The following is a 14599-nucleotide window of genomic DNA, read 5'->3' as shown; positions in this document are numbered from 1 at the left end:
ACCATAGTCAGGCTTATCCTTTGGAGCAGTGTCTTCTTCCTCGCAGAGCAGGCTTTCAGGTTATGTTGACTGAGTTCTAATTTTACTGGGGACATAGCAACTATGTGGTTCCATGGCATTTATACTATGTTTGTACAGATGAATGATGTACCTTCAGGTATTTGGAAATTGCTCCCATGGATAGATCAGACTTGTGGAGGTTCAAATAATGTCTTTTCTGAGGTCTGATTTCTTTTGATTTTCCCATGATGTCAAGGAAAGAGGGACCTGAAGGTTTAAAGGTAGGCCTTCAAATACATGTACAGGTACACCTACAACTGACTCACAAGATATCAAGTAGCCCGTCAGAAGCTTCTAAAGGCATGACATTTTCTGGAGACCTACACACACAGACGCACCTTTTCCAGCCTCTCAGCCACACTGTCCTCTCCCTTCTCTAGACGAGCCTGGAGGTGTTTCTCCTCGTCCAGAAGCCTAAGACGGCGTGTATCTGCCTTCAACACTGCCTGCACCGCTGGTGTGTCATCAGCTATAACCTCTAACAAAAACACAACACAACAGAGTCAGTGGGTGGTAACAGCATCATCAGAAAAATGGAGAGCACATTCTGACAGGTCACTTACCCTGTTCACACAGAAGAACATCAATGTTGGGGGGTATACTGAGAGCTCTATTGGCAATGTGTTTCAGTAATGTGGTCTTTCCTTTGCTGAAATATGAGAAAGACAAGAGGACACTGAATCAGTTAGCATCTAGCAAGACAGTGGCTACATTACAAATCACAGTCATACCACAAGGAAACCCGCAGTGAGCCACTGCAGCAGTATTAAGAGACCAGGGAACTCCCCAAAATGGTCATGAAAATATTATGTTACTTTTTTCTGAAGGTGGCAGGTCTCTGCGCAATAGTTGTCTGTGGTGTAGAGGGTGAAGAGGAAGGGAGAGACAACAGTCCCCTGTGGGGCCCCAGTGTTGCTGACCACTCTCTCTGACGCACAGTGTTGCAGGTGCACATACTGTGGTCTGCCAGTCAGGAAGTCCACAATCCAGGACACTAAGGGGGCGTCCACCTGAATAGCTGTCAGTTTGTCACCCAGTAGAGCTGGACAAATGGTGTTAAACGCACTGGAGAAGTCAAAAAACATAACCCTCACAGTGCTCGCCGGCTTGTCAAGGTGGGCGTAAACACGGTTGAGCAGGTAGATGATGGCGTCCTCAACTCAAAGTCGGGGCTGGAGGGGGCCCAAGAGTGGCTTGACCATGGGCCGGAGCTGCTCCAGGACAAGTCTCTCCAGGATCTTCATAATGTGGGAGGTCAGTGCCACAGGTCTGTAGTCCTTTGAGTCCCTGGGCTGTGATGTCTTTGGCACAGGAATGAGGCACGACGTCTCCCACAGCATGGGGACCCTCTGGAGATTTAGACACGGTGAAGAACTCCACACAGCTGGGGGGCACAGGCTTTGAGCACCCTGAGGCTGACACCATCAGGGCCTGGAGCCTTGTTTGAATGGAGTCTCATCAGCTGTCTTCTCACCTGGTCAGCAGTGAAGGACACTGTGGAGGTGACAGGTGGGGGAGGGTTGTAGTCCTCAGGTTGGGGAGTAAAGTCAGTCTGGCAGTCTGAGGAGGTGTGAAGAGGGCTTACACAGAAGGGGGGGGGGGTGTGTAAGAAGGAGGAGAAGGAGAACGAGGGGGGGAGTGGGGAGTGGTTGATGATGATTGTCCAGGACAGACAACAGAGGAGTCAGCTGCCTTCATCTCCTCTGTTGTTGGTCATTCTGAAGCCAGTGATGGTCCTCATACCACTCCAAACCTCTCTGAAGTTATCCTGCTGGAGTTTCCACTCCAGCTTCCTCCTGTATTTCTCCTTAGCCTCGATTTTCACCTTCAGTTCCCTCTGTATCATTCTCACCTCTTCTCTGTTACCAGCTCTGAAAGCCCTCTTCTTCTCAATGAGGGTGACTTTGATGTCTTTTGTCACCCATGGCTTGTTATTTGGATAAAAATGGACAGTCCTGACTGGGACAGTGGAGTCCACACAGAAAGTGATGTAGTCTGCGATGCACTCTGTGAGCCCATCAGTGTCCTCCCTGTGTGGCTCACAGAGTGCCTGCCAGTCTGTCACCTCAAAACAGCCCTGCAATGTCTCATATGTCTCCTCTGACCATTTCCTCACTGTCCCTGTGGTCGTAGGCTGACTCTTCACCAGAGGTACATAACAAGGAGTGAGGTGCACAAGGTTGTGGTCTGACCTGCCCAGAGGGGGGAGGGGGAAGCAACTGTATGCATCCCTGGTGTTAGCATACAGCAAGTCCAGGGTTTTCTCCTCTCTTGTGGGACAGCTCACATACTGAGTGAAATTGGGCAGTGTTGTTGCCGTGGTGATGTGGTTGAAGTCCCCCAAGATGAATGCATTCGGGTGTTGAGTTTGCAGACGGGCCACAGTGGAGTGATTGACGTCACATGCCGCCATCGGGTTGCCGGGCTCCCTGGGCAATAATATGGCCTGAGCCCAACAGCCAACAGTTCAATGTCCGGGCAACAGATATGTTCCTTGATGGTAACATAATCAGGATTACACCATTGGTTGTTGAACAGAACAGCGAGCCCCCCTCCTTTACGCTTACCACTCTCGCTCATGCTTACCCAGGTGCAATCCCGGTCAGCCTGAACAGTCTGAAACCCACTGATGGAGACGTTGTCATCAGGTATGTCCTGAAGCAACCATGTCTCAGAAAAACAAATCAGACTGCACTCCCAGTGCTCCCTCTGACTCCTGGCGAGTGCTGTTAGCTCATCTGCCTTATTTGCCAGTGAACCCACGTTGCCCATGATGAGAGAGGGGAGGCACGGCTTATATATCCTCTTCTCAATAAGCCTCTGTTGTCTCGACCCAGCTCTTTTCCTCCGCTGTTTCTGTCCTCCCCTGCATCCTCTGTGTGTTTTCGTCCAGATTTCAGGTCGGATCTCTGATGTTCTGGCCGACAAGCCAGCCGGCCTCAGCGCAATCAGTTAATCTCTGGAGTAAACATTGCGCTGCACATCGGTGCTGTGTCCCAGTGAGAGTAGCAATTCCAAAGTGAGAAAACAAACCAGAACTCTCTTGGCCAACATGTTTGGAGGGGGCACTGCTTCAAAATGATGGTCATAAAATTGCAGGTATTAATAATAAAGAATAGAGCAAAAGAATTTGTAAAACTAAGAAACAGGAGCGACTGCAACAGGCTGCATGCACAGCTCAGTTTTCATCGGTATATGCAACCTTAGAAAATAAAAATTATGTAATTTGAATCAAAACAATGCTTTTTACACAAAAAAGGAAGCCTTTCCTTTTTAATTTAGCAAACCTGTCTGTATTACCTTCAGAATAAAGACCAGATGGCAATGAGAGATTTATTCTAATTTTTCCCTGACTATACTGAATTTGTGATCACTCAACTCTGCCTTTGCAGTATTGGCTGGCTTGCCTGCTTTTTACACATATAGTGCCTTGCAAAAGGGTCTGTTCAATAGTGGAGAATATTCTGAAGTTCCCAGCATTCTATGCAAAAATCTTGGAAAAGTAATTCTTTCTTTCCAGATGTATTACTTTGTTATAGACAGTCAGAGCTTTATTGTATATACTGTATAAATTACCACCTCAGTGACCCATCAGCCTACTTTTCTGCCATTTTCTTTCAGTGGATTCAGTGGAACAGATTCTTTTGATATCATTAACAATGCTATTGTTTAACCATGGGGAGATTCTGCAAGTTGACCTCTTTTTAAGCTTTAGTGAAGCGACACTATTTAAAGCAGATAACATTGAGAGATTACAAACATGCTGTTTAAAGTGCAGTCATAGCTGTGTGCCTCAAATGATCTCATAATATTACAGATGTTTGCTTCACCCTTGCCACCTAGAAATCTGTTTTAAACCCAAAGATCCCTTTTAGTCACACAGTGATGGTCAACCAGGTAATTCTAGCACTGAAATATTGTCAGCCTTTAACACTGTCAACAACAATATTCAATTATGGTTAATTCACCCAGGTCATTTCACACAAACTGGAGAAATCCCAACCCTTTCCTGTTTATCAAATCCTTAACCAAAAAGGACCTGTCAGCCAAAGATTTGATATTTAAAAGAGCTAATTTCAGCTGTAGGGATTCTATAACAGGAAAGGAGACAGGCTGTGGCTGAACACACTGAAACAAATTTAAGATAACTGACACAGGTACTAGATGGTCTGTGATTGTTATGTGTTTTATGATGCCACCGGCATATATTTACAGAACCAGCATGGGGTCTTTGTAATTTCTGACAGACACCTGAGTGAACAATGTCTGTGGTTGTTGTTTAATAGTTCACCAATCTGACTGAACTTCAGTGTAGCAGCTTTAACTAACTCCTTGATTGGTGATTGTTATGGTGGTAGGGAAGGGGGGTTTTGGATCCCTGGAGAATGCCATCAAGAGGGCAAAGAGGAGCACTGAATCCCTGACTAGGACAGACATCCTCTGAATGCCTTGGGTGATGTGAAGTAGAGAGTCAGGGGCAGTGGAGTGTTACAGGCTGTTTGTCTGCTGTCCTTGGAGCTTATTTGTGTATTCTTGTTTTGATACATTACAGGTTGGCACCGACCAGTCAGGCTTCAAGTGGTCTTTCCAATTCCAAAGGATAGAGGAACTGTCAAACTTTATCCCATGGGTGAGGCATGCCGCTGTCAGCCATGTATTCAGGGCAAGGAGTCTGCAAACAGTTACACTGATCAAGGGAGTTTTCCTCTCGATCCCTCATTATGGCCTTGAATTTCCTCAGAGAGATCAGCTCTGATAATTTTAGATCAGTCTGTAGATTATTCCAAGAGGAGGGAGCAGCATATTTAAAAGCTTTTTTCCCAAGTTCTGTTCTATCTCTGGGAACCACCATCTGTAGAATGGACTGAGATCGAAGGCCATATTGATTTTGATTTCTACACATGTAGGAGGAAAGATATCGAGGGACTAGGCCAAGAATGGTTTTATATATGAAAGTTAACCAATGCGAAAGTTTGCATACATGGAGGGACGGTCATTTAGCAGTAACATAAAATAAAATGATGAGTGCAGTTTCCACAGCCAGTAATAAAACGCAAAGCACAGTGGTATACAGCATCTAATTTCTTGAGGTGCAGATCTGAAGCATTCAAAAACAACAGGTCACCATAATCCAGCAAAGGTAAAAAAGTTGCTGAAATCAAATACTCCCTTGTTTTGAGGGAGAAGTTGGATTTGTTCCTGAAAAAGAAACCCAATTTGATTTTCAGCAGTTTCTGATCGACGATGATACCTAAATACTTGTAAGTTGTAACAGCTTCAATACTGACCCCTTGCGTGGTTAAAATCTTTGGGAGATTAGATGGCAGTTCTTTGTTATTTGAAAACAACATGCATTTAGTTTTCTTAGCATTTAACACCAGTTTAAGAAGAGTTTAAGTGTGACTGAACAACATCAAAGGCAGACTGCAAGTATTCCAGAGTTTTAGTTATTGTGGGGGAGGAACAGTAGATGATTCTGTCATCTGCATAGAAATGGAAGGTAGCTTTTGATAAATTGTCACAAAGATTATTTACATGAACAGAAAACAACAATGGTCCTAGAATGGAACCTTGAGGCACACCCTTTGATATGGGGAGGAAGGCAGAGGAAGATCCAGCAAACTGGACACATTGAGTTCTGGTTGACAGGTAGTTGGCAAACCAGCCTACAGCCAGTTCGGATAAACCAATGTTGCAGAGCCTTTCTAACAAAGTGACATGGTCTACTGTGTCAAAGGTTTTTGACAAGTCGATAAAAAGAGTTGCACAGTATTTCCTGCAGTCCAGTGCCTCAATAATATGACTTTGGTAGCAGCTGTTATTGTACTGTGGTGTTTTCTAAAACCAGATTGATATGGAGATAAAATACTATTTGTGTCCAGAAATCCTTTAAGTTGTTCAATGACAAGCTTTTCAAGAACTTTGGCTAAAATGCATAACTTAGAGATTGGCCTATAGTTACTGAGAAGTGTGCGGTCTTCCCCTTTCAATAAAGGGAGAACTTGGGCAGATTTCCAGATGATGGGAATGACATTCTGGGACAGTGTAAGATTAAAAATAAATGTCCTGCTAAGAAGTCTGCTGCGAGCTTAATAAAATAGGGCTCAAGCATGTCAGGACCAGCTAATTTGTTAGGATCCAGTTGCTTTAAAGCTCTATGAACATCTATCATATTAAAAGCAGTGAAATTAAAAGACTGAACTGCAGAGTAGGTTTGGGTCGGCGGAAGGTGAGCTCCATTATCTTTACACTGTGTTGAGTTTGAATGTGAACATTCAAATAAAGAACCAGATAAAATGAAATGCTCATTAAAACAATTTAAAATATCAGATTTATCAGTTAGAACACTGGAATCTTCTTTCACAATGCAGGCTGGCAAATCATTTGTGGTTATAGTCCCATGTGAAGATTTTATAACTTTTCAGAATTTCTTAGGGTCATTTAGATTGGTAGTCGTTTTAAGTAAAAGTCAGATTTAGCCTTTCTAACAGCGGAAGTAAAATGATTTTGGAGCCGCCTAAAAATCAGCCAGTCAGCCTCAGTTTTAGACTGTTTAGCTTTGGCCCAGGCGAGGTCCCTTTCTTTTAATAAGGCAGACAATTCGGAAGTAAACCATGGATTTGTTTCAGCCTTTAACCCTAAACTTCAGAAAGGGAGCATGTTCATTTATGATTTTTATGAAAGCATTATAGAAATATTTCCATGTGAGTTCTACGTCATTTATAAGGGAGATTCTACTCCAGTCGAAGTCCCATAGGTCATGAAGAAAGGCTTGCTCACAGAAATGCTTAAAATCTTGATTTAGGTAGCCTTGCTTGTCTGATTGTGGCAATGACACAGTGGTCACTAATATTGTTGACAAATATACCAAAAGCAGTAGTATTTATGAGGAACATTTGTCAAAAATAAATCAAGAAGAAAGGATTTCTCTGGGTATTTGGGATTAGGACGGGTCGAACCATTCATCAATTGTGCAAGGTTAAATATGTCACACATAGATTTAAAACTGTCAGAGACAGGAGATAACCAGTCCCAGTTAAAATCCCCAGTCAGTAAAATCTCATTAAAATCAATGGATGATAATTGTTTACTCAGTGATGATAAGGTCTCGCTGCTTGCAGAGGGGGGTCTATAACAACCTACAATTGTGATAAAATTGCCTTTAAGAAGTTCCAGTTTCACAGCTAGAAATTCAAATTGCTTGCTGAGCGATACTGATGAAAGAACAGTAGAGGCAGAGGATTTTGCCCAGATTTTCACCCAATCCAGTTTAGGAAATAGACTTCTAACATTTAAGTGAATAACACCGAGCCCAGATCTATCTTTAAAATCACAAGGGGTGCTCAAACAATTTAAAACAGGGCTGGGGTTAGGTTTAATATTTCCTGATAGTAGGAGCAAAAGCATGATAAGACATTTCTTTTTTACTGACTTGTGTGTTGCTTATTTGATTATTTATAATCCTTTTTTGTTTGTTTGAGGTATAAATATGGAATAAATGCAACCATTCATAAGGACTAAATAAATTAATTGAAAATGGTGGAGTCAAAGACTCATCTAGGTTTTTAGAAAACGAATTTGGTGGCATTGCAAAAGGGTCAAAATTTCCACTGGAACATTCGAGGAGGAATAAAATGTCCAGCAAAATTTGGTCTCCAATTTTTCCATGCGCCTCCTGTGGATACAGCACTGTCAGTAGAAGCAACAGGAATGCTGCTGGAAACATGCTGAACTGCATGTAGAGCTCAGGAAACGCAGACAAGGTCCAGTTCTGTTTGATACAGAAAAGTCCGCTCCAGGCTTTTCGTCTTCCCGAGTCAAATGATGATGCTACGTGACATCACATGTAAACAGGAAACAGCCCTGCGCAGGAGAGCTGTGGAGAAAATGAATTAAAATCAGGACGAGCGACTGTCTCAGCCGGAATGAACTGACAAACAATGGTGTCGAAGAGGAGAAACTTTCTTTTATGCCGGGAGTTCTGTGCCCATCACAATCAAGCAGCGGCGACGTCAGGAACTCGGCAGGTCGACTGGCACCACTCCAGCTCCATCATACAAGACTCCTTGGTCCAGGCAAATTGATCCACAGAAACGGCAGGCAAGTATTCAGCACTTACAATCCAAGTGCAGAATGTTTCCGACAGGGCCAATTCAGTTTGGTTATGATGTTTCAATAAGAACCCTACCCTGGGTATACACAGGGACTCTTCTTCATCTGCGGTTTTGTGCTTCATCGAGACATGGCTCTGTGGATTAATACTGGACTCTGCGCTGCAACTGGCTAGCTTCCAACTCCTCCGCACGAACAGAGACACAGAACTTTCCAGCAAAACTAAAGGTGGAGGAATCTGTTTCTACATCAACACTGGCTGGTGCAACGACGTGACAGTGATCGAGCAGCACTGTTCTCCTGACCTGGAATCTTTTATCATAAACTGTAAGCCTTTCACCCCGTGAGTTCGCTTCGTTCATTCTGGTCGGTGTTTACATCCCGCCGTAGGCCAACGTGCAGGAGAGACAGCGTATGCTCGCAGACCAGATAGTGTGTGTGGAGCGGACCAGCCCGGACTCTTTAATTACTGTCCTTGGCGACTTTAACAAAGGTAACCTCACCCACAAACTCCCTAAATACAGACAGTTTATTAAATGCCCGACCAGAGAGGAGAATATTCTGGATCACTGTTACACCACTGTCAGACACTCTGACCACATCATGGTCCACCCGATTCCTGCGTACAGGCAGAAACTAAAGCTCTGCAAACCTGTAGTGAGGACATCAAGGAAGTGGACCAACGAGGCTGTGGAGGATCTCCAGGCATGTTTGAACTCTACTGACTGGGATGTGTTCAGGACTGCTACAAACATTCTGGATGAGTACACGGAGACAGTGATCTCCTACATCAGCTTCTGTGAGGACTGCTGTGTTCCATCACGCACCAGGGTGTTACAACAATGACCAACCCTGGTTCACAGCCAAACTCAGACAACTAAGGTTGGCAAAGGAAGAGGCCTTCAGGAGTGGGGACAAGGACAGATTCAAAGAGTTGAAGTACAAGTTTAGCAAGGCAGTGAAAGAGGCTAGATGACTGTACTTTGAGAAGCTCCAACACCACTTCTCAGCTAACTACTCTGCGTCTGTCTGGAAAGGGCTCAGGCAGATGACTAACTACAAGCCTAAAGCCCCCCTACTCCATCAACAATCGACTCCTAGCCAACGACCTGAACGAGTTCTAGTGCCGCTTTGAAAGACAAAGGGACAATCCAGCAACCATCCCCCATGAGACTTCCCAACAGCTCCAGCTCCAGTCACCTCCACCAATGCTCACCTTAAAGGACCCCACCCACCCACCCACCTCAGCGACGACTCTTTTCATTCATGAGAGGGACGTCAACAGACTCTTCAGGAGACAGAACCCCCGGAAAGCAGCTGGACCAGATTCTGTACCCATCCACCTTGAAGCACTATGCTGATCAGCGGTCTCCAGTGTTCACAGACATTTTTAACACCTCACTGGAGACATGTCACGTGCCAGCCTGTTTCAAGTCCTCAACCATCATCTCAGTTCCCAAGAACCCAAAGGACCACAGGACTTAATGACTTCAGACCTGTCGCCCTGACCTCCATAGTCATGAAATCCTTTGAGCGCCTTGTGCTCTCACACCTCAAAGACATTACTGACCCTCTCCTGGATCCCCTGCAGTTTGCCTACAGCGCCAACAAGTGTGTAGACGATGCAGTCAACTTGGCCCTCTACTTCATCCTCCAGCAACTGGACTTCGCAGGAACATACACCAGGATCCCATTTGTGGATTTCAGCTCTGCCTTTAATACCATCACCCCAACTCTGCTTCAGGAGAAGCTCTCCCAGCTGAGCGTGCCAGCTCAGGAAACAGTGGGTGAAGCCGGGGAAACAGATCTCCGACGCAAAGACCATCAGCACCAGATCCCCCTAAGTTTGCGGACGACACCACCCTCATCGGACTCATCTCTGATGGCGATGAGTCCACCTACAGGTGGGAAGTTGACCATCTGGTGACCTGGTGTCACCAGAACAACCTAGAGCTCAATGCTCTAAAGACAGTGAAGATGGTTGTGGACTACAGGAAAAACTCAGCCTCACCTGCCCTCATCACCCTCTGTGACTCCACTATTGACACTGTGGAGTCTTTCTGCTTCCTTCCAGCCCCACTGTCCTTCACTCCTGCTGCATGCTGCCTCCAGGCCCACCAGCCCACACTTGTCTCCACAGCCAGGGGGAGGCTTCCAGCCCTTCCAGCCCCACGGCCTCCCACTGCTGCTGGGTGCTGCCTCCAGGCTCAACAGCGCACACTTGTCTCCACAGCCAGGGAGAGGCTTCCAGCCCTTCCAGCCCCACAGCCTCCCACTGCTGCTGGGTGCTGTCTCCAGGCCTGACAGCCCACACTTATCTCCACAGCCAGAGGGAGGCCCCCAGCCCTTCCAGCCCCACAGCCTCTCACTCCTGCTGGCTGCCCTCCATTTTCAGGGCTAGTTGATTTGGCAGGTGAACAGGAAGTCATCTCCCAGGACCTCAAGTGGGAGTCGAACATCAGCTCCCTCATCAAGAAAGCACAGCAGAGAATGTACTTCCTACGGCAGCTGAAGAAACTCAATCTGCCAAAGACAATGATGGTGCACTTCTACACAGCCATCATTGAGTCCATCCTCACCTCCTCCACCTCAGCAGCATGTCATTTGGTCTGCAGAGAAGGTGATCCACTGCAATCTCCCATCTCTTCAGGACCTGTACACCTCCAGGACCCTGAGGCGTGCAGGAAAGATTGTGGCTGATCCCTCTCACCCCGGACACAAACTCTTTGAGACACTCCCCTCTGACAGGAGGCTGTCCATCAGGACCAAAACCTCACACCACAAGAACAGTTTTTTCCTATCTGCTGTCAGCCTTATCAACAACATTACCCCAAGCTGGCTGTTGATCATGTGTGGGTCACTGCTGAGGATATTGCTGAAGGACACAGCATGGTGTTCAACTCTTGAGTTGAATAGCACCCTTACTTGTCCAGGTTTCTGAAGATCCCTGAGGAGGGTGTCAGCACTCTTCATTTGGTTGAAAGGGTAAAGCCACTCATAGTTCATTTTTGTTTGCTTCCTGATTAGGAGTTTTCAGTTGAGATATCGACTCATTCATTAGTAGTTGAACAGGTTTTGCACTGAGCACTTAGTGTCTACATGGTGTAGTTCTCGTTATTATTATGGATTTTCCATGTGTTTTAGGAGTTAGGACACTGACACAGGTTCATAAAACTGGCCCTTTGACAAATGCAGTAGAGTATCCCATCCCTCCCATACTTTGAGCTATGAACAGGCTACAATACGTAACAAAGTGCAATGCTTTTAAAAGAAATTTAACACGTTTAAATTTGGTTTTAATGTTGTTTATTTCCTTATTGACATTGTTGTCAAGGTAACGTTAATTACTGGGAGTGCGTGCTGCGTGTTGTTGCTACTGAGTTCACCCATTAATGTTACATTGGGGAATTTGCCATTAGCTCTTAAATCGCAGATACAGAATGTGTCTCCTTTTCTATAATACACAATTGCTACAACTAGTGTCAAAGTATTTGTACGAATATGACTGAGAGAGAAATAAATATGGACCAAATGTCTCGTCCAGCCTTGTCTGCCTCAGTTTTGTGCAGGCCTAATCACAAGAGGTGGGATGGTTAAGTAACTAATATTATTTTGTTATCACCAATTGTTCAGGACCTCTGACCTTGATTAAAAATCAGACGCAGACCTTTGACTAATACGTTTGAAAACCCCTGACACACACCCACACGCGCACACACACACACACACACACACACACACACAGTACACATATATACACACACACACACACACACACACACATACATACAGTGAATATAAAAAGTCTTCACACCCCTGTTCAAATGCCAGGTTTTCGTGATGTAAAAAAATGACAGCAAGACATAATTTCACAACTTTTTCCACCTTTAATCTGACCTATAACCTGTACAATGCAAGTGAAAAACAAACTGAAACCTTTAAAGGGGAAAAATATAAAATAAAAAACTTAAAATAACCTGGTTGCATAAATATGCACACCCTTAAACTAATACTTTGTTGCAGCACCTTTGGCTTTTCTTACAGCACTCAGTGCAGTCTTTTTGAGTAGGAGCCTACCAGCATGGCACATCTTGATGTGGCAATATTTGCCAACTCCTCTTTGCAAAACCACTCCAAATCTGACAGATTGCGAGGGCATCTCCTGTGCACAGCCCTCTTCAGATCACCCCACAGATGTTCGATGGGATTCAGGTCTGGACTCTGGCTGGGCCATTCCAAAGCCTCAATCTTATTCCGGTGATGCCATTCTTTTGTTGATTTAGATGTGTGCTTTGGGTCATTGTCGTGCTGAAAGATGAAGTTCCTCTTCATCTTCACCTTTCTAATAGAAGGCCGAAGGTTTTGTGCCAACACTGACTGGTATTTGGAACGGTTCATAATTTCCTCCACCCTGACTAAGGCCCCAGTCTCCAGCTGAAGAAAAACAGCCCCAAAGCATGATGCTGCCACCACCATGCTTCACTGTAGGTATGGTGTTATTTAGGTGATGTGAAGTGTTGTTGTGCCAAACATACCGTTTGGAATTATGTCCAAAAAGTTCAACCTTGGTTTCATCAGACCATAACACATTGTCCCACATGCATTTGGGAGATTTCAGATGTCTTTTTGCAAAATTAAGCCAGGCTTGGATATTCTTCTTTGTAAGATAAGGCTTCCGTCTTGCCACCCTACCCCATAGCCCAGACATATGAAGAAGACGGGAGATTGTTGTCACATGTACTACACAGCCAGTACTTGCCAGAAATTCCTGCAGCTCCTTCAGTGTTGCTGTCGGCCTCTTGGTAGCCTCCCTGACTAGTTTTCTTCTCGTCTTATCATCAATTTTGGACGGACGTCCTGTTCTTGGTAATGTCACTGTTGTGCCATATTTTCTCCACTTGATGATAACAGTCTTCACTGTGTTCCATGGTATGTTTAATTCCTTGGAAATTCTTTTGTAGCCTTCACCTGACTGATATCTTTCAATAATGAGATCCCTCTGATGCTTTGGAAGCTCTCTGCGGACCATGGCTTGTGCTGGAAGATGTGGCTACAAAAATGTGAGGAAAAGCCTACTAGAACAGCTGAACTTTATTGATCAGATCAGGGGTTGATCAGAGGCACTTTAATTGGCGACAGGTGTGTGCTGATGCTTTAACATGAATTAGAATGTAATTGGTAAAATCTGAACACAGCCACATCCCCAGTTATAAAAGGGTGTGTACACTTATGCAACCACATTATCTCAGTTGTTTATTTTTACTTCACCTCCTTGAAAGATTTCTGTTTGTTTTTCACTTGCATTGTACAGGTTAAAGGTCAGATTAAAGGTGGAAAACGTAAAATTATTTGTCTTGCTGTCACTTTTTTACATCACGAAAATCTGGCATTTGAACAGAGGTGTGTAGACTTTTTATGTCCACTGTATGTATACAGTATTGTGCAAAGTTTTAAGCAGGTGTGGAAAAAATACTGCAAAATAAGAATGCTTTCAAAAATGTAAGTGTCAATAGTTTATTTTCATCAATGAACAAAATGCAGTGAATGAACAGAAGAGAAATCTAAATCAAATCAATATTTGGTGTGACCATCCTTTGCATTCAAAACAGTATCAATTCTTCTAGACACACTTGCACACAGTTTTCGAAGGAATTCAGCTGACATCTTAGAGAACTAACCACAGATATTCTGTGAATGTAGACTTCCTCAAATCTCTTCATGAAATCCTTGACAGACTCCATGATGTTGAAATCAGGGCTCTGTGGGGGCCATACCATCACTTCCAGGACTTCTTGTTCTTCTTTATGCTGAAGATAGCTCTTAATGACATTGGCTGTATGTTTGGGGTCATTGCCCTGCTGCAGAATAAATTTGGGGCCAATCATACGCCTCCCTGATGGTATTGTATGATGGATAAGTAGCTGCCTGTATTTGTCACACCATTAATTCTGACCAGATCTCCAATTCCATTTGCAGAAATGCAGCTCCAAACTTGCGAGGAACCTCCACCATGCTTCACTGTTGCCTGCAGACACTCACTGTCCCACTCTCCAGCCCTTCCAGACATTTTTCTGCACCCCAGTTCTTATGTTTTCATCCATAGTTGAGTCGCTTGGCTTTGTTTCCATGTCAGGGGTATGACTTTCTGCCTGTAACTCTTCCATGAAGACCACTTCTGGCCAGACTTCTCCGGAGAGTAGATGGGATTACCTGGGTCCCACTGGTTTCTGCCAGTTCCGAGCTGATGGCACTGCAGGACATCTTTCAATTTCGACGGGAAATAAGCTTGATGTGTTTTTCATCTGCTGCACTAAGTTTCCTTGGCCAACCACTGTGTCTACTATCTTTAACATTGCCTGTTTCTTTGTGCTTCTTCAAAAGAGCTTGAACAGCACATCTTGAAACCCCAGTCTGCTTTGAAATCTTT

The 14599-nt window shown here is 44.6% G+C and overlaps 1 protein-coding gene across 1 annotated transcript in view; it reads right to left on the bottom strand.

Moving 5' to 3' along the window:
- The window catches only part of abcf1 (ATP-binding cassette, sub-family F (GCN20), member 1), a 51440-nt gene that overhangs the window by 21266 nt on the left and 15575 nt on the right, over positions 1 to 14599 (bottom strand). The window contains exons 13-14 of the mRNA XM_070985286.1: positions 624 to 709; positions 399 to 538 (exon numbers count right to left, since the gene is read on the bottom strand). Coding sequence (XP_070841387.1) covers positions 399 to 538; positions 624 to 709 — 226 coding nt within the window. The remainder of the gene's footprint in view (positions 1 to 398; positions 539 to 623; positions 710 to 14599) is intronic.

This window comes from Chaetodon trifascialis, chromosome 17, assembly GCF_039877785.1.
Source record: "Chaetodon trifascialis isolate fChaTrf1 chromosome 17, fChaTrf1.hap1, whole genome shotgun sequence".
NCBI lineage: Eukaryota > Metazoa > Chordata > Actinopteri > Chaetodontiformes > Chaetodontidae > Chaetodon > Chaetodon trifascialis.
This window is presented reverse-complemented; position numbering and strand designations above follow the sequence as displayed.